Below are 12755 nucleotides of genomic sequence, written 5' to 3' on the forward strand. Positions count from 1 at the left end.
TAAAATGGCCAGCTGATTTTCACCCCTGTTGCCTTAAAGAAGAAGACCACCCTCATATATTTTCCTATTAAAAACAAAGAGAGTCCTGCTGATTAAAACACAAGTTGCTGTTCAGGTTCACCACAGTGAGATAAAAATCTAAAAAAAAAACAACCCAATAACTACAGTACTGTGCAAAAGTCTCAGGTCACAACTCATTTCTTCTTTGCTTCCAAGGAGTCAGACATTCTTTAAATTTTTCTAAAGTGGCCTTAAGCAATAGTTCTTCAGGCTTTCTGGTGGAGTTTCAAAGTTTTCTTTGGACACTGGCTGCTTTTTCAGTCCAGACCTACCTGATCATTTTCAGAGGAATATTTTCTTGTTTCTTTGTAAAGCCACTTAGTACTGATCATGGAATCTAAACAACTCTCATATGTTTGAAGTTTTTCAGTCCGGCTTTAGGCCGTTTCATAGCACAGAGACAGCTCTCATAAAGGTTATGAACGATATTCTGGTAGCGATCTCTCGTTTACAGCATTGTGTGGGCATTTCTGGCTTTGCACTCCTGTGGATAAAATCATATCACTCAAACAGGAGCTTCTGTGTTAAGTTGGGCTCGTCATCGTCCTCTGTGGCCCCTCTGCCATGGGGTGTACCACAGGGATCTATTCTTGGGCCATTACTGTTTTCATTGTATCTCCTGCCACTGGGTGCGATCTTTCGTAAACATAAAGTTTCATTTCATCTATATGCTGATGATTGCCAGCTTTATTTTCCTTTCAGTCATTCTGATAGCTCCCAAATTAGACTCCTGCTTGATTGCCTTAGTGATGTTAAGTCATGGATGGCTCAAAACTTTTTAAATTTTAACGAACGTAAAACGGAAGTAATTCTGTTTGGCCCGAATCGTTCCTCTGATATCCCTGATGTTGACCTTGCTGCTCTGACCCCTCACCTGAAGAGCTCGATTACCAATCTTGGGTTAAAAATCGACTCTGCACTTACCTTTGATGGCCACGTGAATGGGGTGGTGAAATCGTCATTCTATCAACTCAGGCGTCTGTCGAAGGTTAAACCTTTTCTTTCAAGGCGTGACTTGGAGACTATTATCCACGCTTTTATAACCTCACGCTTGGATTATTGTAACTCCCTTTTAATAGGGGTTGGACTGGGCACTCTGACACGCCTGCAACTAGTACAGAATGCTGTGGCACGGTTTTTATCTGGTAAAAGGAAATTTGAGCACATTACTCGGGTTCTGGCCTCCCTGCACTGGCTTCCAATTGAATTTAGGATTCATTTTAAAGTTCTTTTATTGGTTTTTAAATCTTTAAATGGTCTGGCACCTGCGTATCTGTCTGATTTGCTGAAGCCCTATGTCCCCACTCATTCGCTCCGGTCAGCTGAGCAGCTGTTGCTCTCAGTCCCCAAATCAGGGCTGAAACTGAGAGGAGACCGAGCGTTCTCTATTGTGGCTCCTAAGCTTTGGAATAATCTTCCTCTTCACATTAGGCAATCGACATCAGTGATGGTTTTTAAATCCAGATTGAAAACGCATTTTTATTCAATGGCTTTTGACTCAGTGGTTGACTGACTTGTATTTTATTGTTTTCGCTATAGTTTATTATTTTATCGTATTTATTATTCTTATGGTATCTATTATGTTTCTGTTGTTCAGCACTTTGGTCACCCTTGTGTGTTTTTAAAGTGCTATATAAATAAACGATGATGATGATGATGGAATCATTAGCATAAAAGATGTACCTAAGGCATGAGCCAGTGTTTTAGCTACACATAACAACTTAGTTTGGCCATGCAACAGGCTGGCAACCTGTCCAGCATGTACCCAACCTGTTGTCCTATGGAAGCCGAGGACATCTGACTTCTGAAATTCAAATGAAGACAGTGAATGTCACACCATAAGAATTCATCTTAATGTGGCATGGCTGATCAGCAGACAGACGTAAGTTGAATAAATAAAAGTTTGCCTGGTCTCCAAGTAACTAAAAAAGTGCAAAAAGTGTTAAATCATCCCCAAGTCTATTCCACTTGATGAAACTGGCTCTCATGTAGGTCAAACCAAAAAAAAGAAAAACTAGAAATTCCCAGTTACAGAGAAGTTCCGTTTGCTTTACCATCCTCGTCCATTAACAGCGCCTCAGATTAGAGCCCACATCAAAGCCTCCAGAAGTTCAAATAGCAGACACATTTCATCAGCTGTTGGAGGGAGACTGAGTGAATCAGGCCTTGAAGGTGGAGCCAGTACTGAAGGAGACCAGTATGAAGAAGAGAACTGCTTTAGCCTGAAAAAACATGACTTGACAACTGACCAATGTGAATCCAGACTTCAGCCTCATGAGTTTAACTGTGCTATTTTTGGTACCAGACACATTATCTTTGTAAAATAAAGGAAAGAGATTGGATTTCCATGTGTGGCCCTCACTGTGAGGCACAGGGGACATTAAGACCACAGTCACGACTTAAATCCAGTTGAGTTAATTTGGGAATAGTTGAAAAGCAGCCAACAAGTTGTGCTCGGCTTATGAGGGAACTTCTACAAGAGTGTTAAGAATGCTGTATACAGAAAGAGTATGTAAAGCTGTTAACAAAGCAAGAGGTGGCAACTTTGAGGAATTTAAAATGCAAAACCTACTTTTGCTTTATTAACACTTACTTGAATCCACGTTATTTAACAGTAATAATTTATTGTGAAGTTTTACCATACAACAAAAGCGGAAAGCATAAGCACCCAGAACCTTCCGCAACAACTTAACGCTATTACAAAGAAAACATCTTTATGAGAATTTTTTTTTTCTTTTACATTAATAAATCACACGCACCACAGAACAGCTCTGTTTAAAAGATTTACTAATGAAAAGTTGAATATTAAAAACAATGGAGCAAGTCATGATTTGTGTAAATATTTTTCTGTGGAAGCAAACAAGTTTGAACATTGAGTCGTAAAGAATCATCCATAAAGGGAAAAGTACAGAAAAATAAACAAACACACATAAACCCATCCAGAACATTTAGAAACACAGTTTTAAATAGTGCAATAAAGTGAATCTAGCTGCTTGATCTCTACATCTACAGTGTATGAAGCAAAGTGTATGAAGCAAAAGAGTGGGTGACCATGAGCTCTCTCAATCACACCCAAAGGGATATAAAAGCTCACCAGAGGGATGTGGGTTTGGGTGATGTGACAATAATAAAGAAACATTAATCTACCCACTACCACTGATTTTGCTAAACTGCTTATTGGTACTGTGCCTTTTCTTTTAAAACTGTATGTCTGGATGTATCACAGCATTGGAGGGAAAGCTGCAAATCAATCATGGCTTGAAGGTTTATAATACAGATTTTTTTTGTTTGAAAATTTGATGGGTTTTTTTAACCAAAACTAGACATTATTGTTTATAGTTGCTTTACTCATTTAGATTTCTTGATTGAAAATGCATTATTGTATTATGACGGAGGATTTTTATCTGGACCGGTCTGCTGGTTGCATCTTTGGGACAGGATGCAACTCTCAGGGACTGCTGAGTAGGTAGATAACAGCTTCAAGGACTTTAAGGTGCAACAGTCTTACTGGGTAAACTCCAGCAAACCTTTGTAATACAAGGGGTGGTCTCACAGCAAAAAAAAATATTTACAATATAAATGTAGCCTGAGTTTTGCCTCTTTTAGGCCTGGTTTAGACTTCTGCGGGGAATCTTTGTAGAGCCCACACATAACCTGCGTAAGTGGATTAAACGTCATTGCCGGCATTTATGCCTTTGCTGGTGCATTATGTGTTAATTACTGTGTGGTCAAGTCCCGATGTTTCATATGTGGTGCCAGCTGATAGAAAAAAATGTAATTTGGGGACTTTTTTCTCTTCTGGGTCGCTGCTAATTTGTAGTGGTCAGTTTTTTTTCGCAGTCAGACATATTTGTCCTTCTCGTTTTTCACTTCTTTGTACTCTTTCTCTCATGTCTATTCTGACAGTTTCAGCACTCCAGGAGTTTGCTGACATTTGTGAATCCTTACATTGATGCTATGATTATTATTCCTTATACTGAAGTGACCACTGTTATTCTTTCACTCGTAACTTTAAAAACTGCTGCGAAAAACTAGCACTCAAAATATACAGGAGGAATCGATGATGCTGAACAAGCCAATCACAGTAACTTCGGGTTGCATCCACCCAATGTGTAGTTACATTTCACTGGAGGTGCATGTCGGGTTAGGTTGCAGGGTTAGCAGGGGTTTGTGGCTACATCGCAGGTTAAGGTGTAGATTTCCCGCTGAAGCATAAATCAGATCTAAGTCTTAAAACCAGCAAGTCTGTTCCTGGAGTGCTGCTCACACTTCTCACTGCATCTCAATTCAACTCTTCCTCATTTCGGAAACAGCTCTTATTTTGCTTTTCCACAAGGCTAGCATAAAGGCCTTTGTTATTCATCAGCTCCTCGTGGTTGCCCTCTTCCTTCACCATCCCTCTATCGATGACAATTATGTGACTGGCCTTCTCAACAACACTCATCTTGTTGGATATCAACAGCACGGAGCAGTCTTTTGCTTGATCCGTCAACGCCTGGTGGACCTGTAGAGCACAATTATTATGGTTTTAAAGGAAAAACAGCTTTAAGAAATATGCAAAATCACTAAAGATGAAGAATTTCCTACTTGATATTCGTTCTCTGTGTCCAAATCACTTGTGGCATTGTCCAGAATCAGGACTTTAGGACGTCTGATTAAAGCCCGAGCAATAGCAATACGCTGCTTTTGGCCTCCAGACACCTGGCCACCCTTCTCCCCGGCATCTATGAAACAGAGGGATGTACCAACAAAATTTTGCTTAGGTAGGGCCTTGGAAAATATGAAATGTTGTGGTGCCGTTAAACGCTGAGATTCTGGGTCGAACCTGTGTCATATTTATTCGGCAGTTCCATGATGAATTTGTGGGCGCTGGCCAGATTTGCAGCCCTATACATTTCCTCATCAGAGACATGCTCGTAGCCATATTTGATGTTCTCTCGAACGGAGCGAGCAAACAGCACACATTCCTGGCTCACCACAGCAATCTGTGAGCAAACAGAACGAAGACAGGATATTAGTGACTGTGTAATATTCACAGCAGACTCTAAGCAGGGCCTTCAAAGAAATCAGCTGCAGATTAAAGCTAAGAAAAAGCACAAATAAGTATCCTTATAACAAGATAAGACAGATGACAAAGGAGTGGATTTAAACAGGAATTTGGAGGAAAAACGTTTAGTAAACTGTGAAAATGCTTCCCTGTCATCATTAGCTGAAGCTCAGGGGCTAATTTCATTCCATTTCCATTTTATACAGAATTCACAGGATTTATTTAGTATCTTTAACTTCAGTTTAGCAGTTAAATTTGTGGCATGAGGACTTGACAAACCCCTAGGTGCGAATAGCCACAGAGGTTGATGTTGATGATGTCTTTGTTCCCAGCTGAAGTTTACTGTTAGCTAAAACTAAACTAAAACTAGGTGTAGAAAATACTTAGCTGAAATAAAACAAAAATACACACTTGTGAAAAAAGTAAATAACTGAAATAACATTAGACACTTGAAAAAAAAAGAAAAATATACAGGAAATGTATTTTGTTTTAGGTTTTGGTCAAACTTGTCCTAACAGTGAGTCTGATGAGGGTTTGATGCATTCAGTTACTGGGACGGTTGGTGTCCCTGTGACTGCGAGTCACTTTCATAATAACAAAAACCTAAACCTAGCAATGAAACTGGTCAATTTTAATTGTAATTATATTTATATTAAAAATCCACTCTGGGAACTAAGGGCCGGATTTACTAAACTGGGCAAAATAGCGTGTGAACGCAGTCCTCAAATAGTAAAAGAGTATTCGTAGGAGTAGTTACTTTTTCTGAGCGATGTACAAAAGTTGCGTTGTTTTCTAAATTTGGATGCAGTCAGTTCATTTAAATATCAAGCACAAAAAAAAAAAGATAACTTTACGTGCTTGATTAAAAAAAATTTCTCCCTATGTTTTGCACCTTCAGTAGGGGACTCCCAGAAAGACATACAGAACAGGGTCATTCACAAACATGTCTCAGTTCTTACCTCTTACTCGCAGTCGCTTTGTAAATACCAACAGCACTTTATTTTAAACCAATTGGCACAACGTATTAGTAAATCTGGCTTTAAATGAGATTAAACTAAATTGAAAAAAATAACATGAAGAGAAATACTAGTTAGAAAATGCAAAACAATAATACCTCTGCATTTATTTCTTCTAAAAAAGATATAGTAAAATTTGATCCCAGTAAAAAACATAAAAAATAATAATATACAGAAAAATAAGGCCCTGAAAACTATCCTCAGTGGGTCCCAACAGGCTAAAAGTGTTTACTGTTGTTTTTCCACTGTGATCAGGTCATAACCCTAACCCTAACCCCTGTCATCTTTTTACAGAAGAAATGTTTAGGCATTAAATCGATCTTCTGAAAATACTGCATGCAGAACTTGCATCACACTTAATAATTTTAGAGCAACAGCTTAACAGCTTATAATTTAGCTTTATAAGCTGTTTTTCCCCCCAGTGGCCAAAAAAAACGACCCCACTTAATGCAGCTTTAAAGGTGCACTCTGGAATTTTCTTGTAAACAAACCAAAGAAATGTTTGCGTTGAGTGTTTCCCATGGCACCGTTAAGCACAAAGATTATAAATTACACAAAAAGGGAATTAAATATCTGATATTCACAAACCTTGTCATGTAGGTACTGGTCTTTGTAGCTTTTCAGCGGTTTGCCATCCAGGAGAATCTCCCCTCCTATAGGCTGGTAAAACCTCTCCAGCAGCTTCACGCAGGTGGACTTCCCTGATCTATTAAGACCCACGAGGGCAGTGATTTGGCCTGGCTTTACCTCCAGAGATATATTCTGGTGAAAGAGGTATATTTTAAGGAATGCTTTAACTTGAAGTAAAACATGCACAGGACAAATTAGTACATACCTTAAGGACGAGATTTTCTTCATTTAATTTTCCATTATATGAAAATGTAACGTTTTTGAATTGAATGTGTCCCTGAAGATTTTCAGGGGCCAAAGTACCATCTGGGGGTACTTGAGGTTTTCTATCCAAATATTCAAAGATCTTCTCAGAGGCTCCAATTGCTTTCTTCACTTGTGGGTAATATCGCATGACAGCCTGAAAGAGAAGTAGTCATGAATAAGAGGAAAAAGTGAGCATCCATTTATGCTTCTTCTTGGCCGATGGCTCACCTCAACAGCAGAGGCAAACTGCAGCTCATAAAGGACAAACGACACAAGATCTCCACTGCTGACGGCCCCCCTGGTCACAAGTGTGCCCCCGTAGTACAGAATGCATACCTTCAAAGCTAGGGTAGTCATCTGGAGAAACAAGAACAACACCTTACAGAGTGATCAACTGTAAAATGAGTTACATTAAGTATTAATGAGTAATTGACCGTGATGCTGAAGTCTACATTTACAGTGTACCACCTTGGTGTACCCTCTTTTAGATTTATTGAAATTTGCTTTGTGTGATTTAAAGTTAGAGCCCTTTATGCACTTCACTTTGAAACAAGAGAATATAATAAGCACCAAAGATTGCAGCTGGACAAATGTTTGGTATCTGCTACACTCCTTAACTGCTTATTGTGTGATATAATGATGGGTTTGGCCTCTTAATAACAAGGCCTATATATATTCATAGGTGCGAGAAATGCACTGCTTAACATCCTCTGTCAACAAAGACACCACCAGAGGTCTGAACTTACAGCACAACAGCAGGAGCAGGAGTAGGCAGGTTAAAGGTCAGATCTGATTGCATTTATGTTTTCGCATGCACCGAAAAGCACAATAGATCCTCTTTGAAATTTATAATCAGATTTCACCTTATGTATTTATCTCAGTTACAGTTTCTAGCTATAAAAACAACAAATAAAAGGTGTTTAGATGTCTCGTTAGCTGCCTTTAGACACTCCCACTGTCACATATTCACACAAGTCAGGCTAAACAAAAACTGCAAATACTCTGTAGCATAGATCAGTGTTCAACTCACACTGTTAGCCCAGGTAGAAGCCGCATAGGCCGCTGCCTCCTTTTTATTAAGGGCGTAAGTGTCCTCCAGGCGCAGTCTGTACTTCTCTGTCTCACCGTCCTCATTGGCAAAACTCCTCACTGTCTTCATGTTTGAGAAGGTCTCTGTGGCCACCTGGTTAGCCTTTGCCAGTGACTCTTGAACTTGCACAGCAATAGTCTGAAATATAATGAAAAATTAAACTACACAGTTTGATTCAGTAAAACAAGACATATTTTATTGATTTGTCACTATTGTAACTGATCAGAGGAGATTTGATCAACAAGTAATTAAAGCTAAATTTTTCACATCACCTGGTGGAAGCGTCCGGTGAGCTTGGGTATGACCCAGATGATGGGCAGCCCCATGCATGTGAGCAGCGTCATTTTCCATGACTGGCTCACCATGTAGAACAAGAGGAAGCCGAAACGAGCCGTGTACCACATCAGAAGACTCAGCTCCTCGCTCAGAGCTTCACTCACGCTGTTGGTATCAGTGGTAATCCGTGACACCAGTTCACCTAACAGTACAGCATGAGTCTTCTTAAAGGGATCGCATTTTAAGTGTATATATACTTCTTTTTTCTGGATTATTTGTAACAAGTTCACAAAACTTTTTAAGAGGAAACTGAGATTGGCTTTTAGGGTTTTAGTTATTAATTAATGAAACATTAATCTTGTATACAGTTTGTACATAATTTACCTGTTGAAGTGGCATCAAAGAAAGCGATCTCCTGTTTCAGCACGGCCTGGAAGACGACTCCCTGCACCGAGGTGTGTATGCGGCTCATGGTGATATTGTACGTGAGGTCACATATAAACTCGAGCACAGCACTGAGACATAAAGCAGAGGAAGAGTTACACTAAAAGTGCATAAAATATTATTACAGCCATATCTTTAAGCTTTTGTTAAGCTTCTGTTGTACACATATCCTCAGAAGTGACTGAAACTACACTACATGGGTTGGAGCAGGAGCTCGGGTGTAAAAAGCATCCTAGGTTAACGATGACCATCCTCACAACACTCTTTCAGTTCATTTCTGAGTATTAAAAAAAATCCCTGAAATTTTTAACAAACAGATCACATGTTTTTTATTTATTCTAATTAAATCGTTCCGCGTTATTAAACGGAGAGAACCTTTTAAAAACCAACTTTAATAACCAAAGAAGACAAAGGTTGTATTACCTGGCAATGGTCATTAGTGTCATGATTGTAATGGCCTCTGTGAAGGCGTCAGGTGCTTCTTCATTCATGATCCAGTCAGCCATGCGTCCAGTGTACTGAGGAATAGCCATCTCACCTGAAAGCAGGTGTTAACATTATCACCATACTGAAAGCCCAACTGCCAGGTTAACTTTTACATTCAGCAGCGTCAGTGGACTGTGATTACGTTTCAATTACAATTACAATTGCCTATAATTACAGTTTCATGTTGCTGGCATTATTACAGATATGCAGCTAGTGCTGCAGAAAACAAGACCTTTCTTCCTATACTTAAATTAACAGCATGAGGACAATGACACGAACACAATGATAACTACAGGATATAATTTCAAAACACTGTAGTGGCAAGAAGGACATGCACGCTTTAATTTAAACGAAAAGAGGCGTATTACGCTTTAGGCTCCAGATTTGTATTCTTGGACTCCACACACGATTCAAAGTTCACAATAATCCTTATTTATCTTATACTGGGCCTTAATGCAACCCTCTAGGTAATTCACTGTCTGGAACGGGCACATTTATCATCCTTCCCCCTCTCTTTAAAAAACTATCTGAAACCGAGTCTGAAGCATGACATTCTGCACACAGGGTTTACTTTAACGTATGCTAACCTCATTATTTGCCACTCTGATGATGTTTAATATGAGAATACACAATTGTAATACTATAAATACGATGGAATGAAAGAAAAAGCGCAACAGACCCCACTTCAAAGGTGTTATTTCACATACCATAAGACGAGAGAAAGACAAGTATCAGCACAGCAACAAAGCGCCAGAAAAAGGGCTGCATGTATCCCATCAGTCTCTTCAGAGAGGCCCCAGTCTCCTCTTTTGGCTTCTGAGATGGTGTCCTCTTAATAAAAGATGAAATGTACTGGCCCCAGGAGATCAAAAGAGATGACACATACCGACTCCAGTAGAGCCAGGCCACTAGTGTCACGATATAACCCTGTAACACCTGCAGGACAAAGGACAGGTTTAATATAACCATTACACGTGTGTTTAGTTAGCTTAGATGAAATAAATTGGTTTTGGTCTCAGATCTTGTTCCAGGCTGAGTATGTTTTATGCATTATTTTTATTTTCTGCCCAAAAAAAGTTCAATTACACTGGAAACTGTTCAATTATCTGAGAGATCTACTACTAGAAATCTAATAAACACATATAGAGAAAAAAATTATTCACTTTTTCATTATATTAATGTTTAAATGTGTGTTCTGTCTGCTGATCAGACTTAAGACATGAAAGCAACAATTTATGCATCCCATCCATGCTGGCAGCAATCACATAGTTGTTAAGTGGTTTCTGTCATGAAACAAAAGAAGAAGAACTGAAGACCTCCAGGGTGGCAGTAACAGTGGTAAAGGACGTGGCCACAAATAGCAGTAACACAGTTTAAAAAGATTCCAAGTAAAAATAGCATAAAAAATGTAGATTCTAGATACATTAACAAATACTTGTATTCATACTTCTTATTTCAGCTAAATGCTCCTGATATTTTCATTATCTAATATATTTGACTGTTCTTACTGATACTGCACTTTTAACTGGCACTTTTACAACTTTCTGCTGCAGGAGAAGTTACTGATATAGAACAATAAACTTCAACTCTTATCATAAGATTTGTGTGATGCATTTTACGCTTCAAAGTAGCTGGTAAGAATCCTGCAGTTCACAGATAGCTATTGCACGTAAAGAAAAGCACATTTCTTATTGAGATATGTCCCCTCAAAGTGCATTAAGTAATGAATTCATATTTTCCTTCTTGCTGCTCACCAAGGTTGCACATATTGTAGCATGGTAGGCAGCAAAACACATACACTCACCCTCTCCCAGGAGTGCCACCCCCACAGTTCCTCCATGGTGGACTGCCCCAGCACCCAGAGAAGAGTAGCGTACACTGGGAAGTGGAAGCAAAGGACCCCTAAGCTCTGGATCCCCTCGAAGCTTTTAGTCCATGGTAGGCTTCCAGGGTAGGTGAAGGCCAGGAAGGCAAGGAGGGAGGCTCTGGTCAGGGCTCCTGCCCATAGGGTGATGAATGGATGAGAGAGCAGGAGAGGTGAGAGTTGGGCCAGGCGGATGGTGTGCACCACACACACATCCAGGCACACGCAAAGCACCGGGAAAAAGTAGCTCATCTTCTGCATTACGCACACACTCTGCAAAAACAAATGACAGAGACAGCTGAGTATTAATATCAGCAAAATATGCAAACATGCAAAAACATAAAATAAGGATGATCTATGTGTCACCAGTGGGCAAACTTTTTTTAAAGCAACTTTTTCAGCTTATACTCATATATTAACGCTATAACGCACCACGCACTAGTCTTTGTACACTAGAGTATTTCCTTTTCCCCCTGGAAGAGTGACATTACGTCTATAAGTGTTGGGTGGATGGGACTGACGGATCAAACATGATCAAACATCAAACACCAGGCCTACATTTTGAATGCACTTTAAGGACAATGGTCCCTATTTACTTTCACTTTGCTGCCGATTGCATTTACTTTCATTTTCTGCTGCCCTGATGATTTCTTTGAAATGGCTCCGTGAATAAACCAAACATCACACACAAACACAAACAATTATGGCAAATGTTGACACCTATTATCATAAACAGCATTGATAGCGTATACTACATGAGTTTACAGGGGATAGCAACTGTTATAATTACCCTTAAATCCAACCTACTTACTCGGTTTCCTTGACACGACCTATTTGCTTCGACGAACGTCCCAAACCTTTGAAAAACTCGAATATAACCTCAGACCAAGTAAATAACGTTAATTTAATATCTACAAACCGGCAGCCTGTTCAGTCACGAACCGACAACCACTGACTGGCAAAACTGAAACCGAAACTAACTATTTATAGAGCTTTTGGAATGGAAAGTCCCACATACGTCCTCCTACCGAAGACCAACGACAAACAAAACTTACCTTTATTTAAACCGTGACGTTTTTATTTCAACATTATTACTCAGAAAACTTGTTTTTGAAGAATAACTTCAGTGTGTGGAGTGCCTGCTGCCACCAACACTGCAAAGTTGATAGGATGTGCCTGATATGAAAATCAGTCCAACAGCGACCCCATGTGGCGAGGAGGTACAATTGCATGAGCTTTTTACTCGTTTTAAATGAACAACAGCTAGAATCACAGTAATTACATAAATCGCTTGGATATATATCTTTATACTTTCATATATTTCTTCATTCATTCATTCATTCATGCATTCTGGTCCCAGAAGCAATAGTAGACTAAATAGCTATGTATATTGTTTTGTGATGTAGTTTTGATATATATTGTTTAATTATCTTTATTGGTTTACATTGAGTGTAAACCCATCCAATAATAGCCACATGAACCTCCTCTGAGGTATTCTTCTTTTCATCCTGCCTTGCGGTTCCATATTTGTTGCCTGATTTGCCTGGCTGACAGTCACATGTTGTCTCTTGCCTGGTCTTGGACACTGAAACCACC

General features: G+C 39.4%; 1 protein-coding gene across 2 annotated transcripts; it reads right to left on the reverse strand.

Moving 5' to 3' along the window:
- Positions 1–2830: 2830 nt before the first annotated feature.
- On the reverse strand, positions 2831–12348 carry tap1 (transporter 1, ATP-binding cassette, sub-family B (MDR/TAP)). 2 transcript variants are annotated; one of them, XM_040030771.1, is made up of 13 exons: positions 12215–12348; positions 11100–11432; positions 10003–10231; positions 9233–9347; positions 8750–8880; positions 8362–8567; positions 8030–8227; positions 7228–7356; positions 6959–7153; positions 6712–6885; positions 4886–5045; positions 4648–4784; positions 2831–4564 (listed from the first exon to the last, which is right to left on the reverse strand). In XM_040030771.1, exons 2-13 carry the CDS (start codon positions 11418–11420, stop codon positions 4343–4345), a joined length of 2217 nt encoding a protein of 738 aa, XP_039886705.1. In that variant the 5' UTR covers positions 11421–11432; positions 12215–12348; the 3' UTR covers positions 2831–4342. The 2 variants fall into 2 exon arrangements, with proteins under 2 accessions (XP_039886705.1, XP_039886704.1); XM_040030770.1 differs by lacking the exon at positions 12215–12348 and adding an exon at positions 11971–12160.
- Between the last annotated feature and the right edge of the window lie 407 nt (positions 12349–12755).

This window comes from Simochromis diagramma, unplaced genomic scaffold (assembly GCF_900408965.1).
Source record: "Simochromis diagramma unplaced genomic scaffold, fSimDia1.1 OVJJ01000361.1, whole genome shotgun sequence".
In the NCBI taxonomy this organism is placed as follows: Eukaryota; Metazoa; Chordata; class Actinopteri; order Cichliformes; family Cichlidae; genus Simochromis; species Simochromis diagramma.

What these genes read in the sequence shown, in the direction of transcription:
- tap1 (XM_040030771.1), bottom strand. Translation starts at nt 11,420, where the DNA reads ATGCAGAAGATGAGCTACTTTTTCCCGGTGCTTTGCGTGTGCCTGGAT. An exon ending in ACACTAATGACCATTGCCAG is followed by an intron (nt 8,881 to 9,232) that starts GTAATACAACCT and finishes TTTATGTCTCAG; the next exon opens with TGCTGTGCTCGAGTTTATAT. An exon ending in TCACCGGACGCTTCCACCAG is followed by an intron (nt 8,228 to 8,361) that starts GTGATGTGAAAA and finishes ATTATATTTCAG; the next exon opens with ACTATTGCTGTGCAAGTTCA.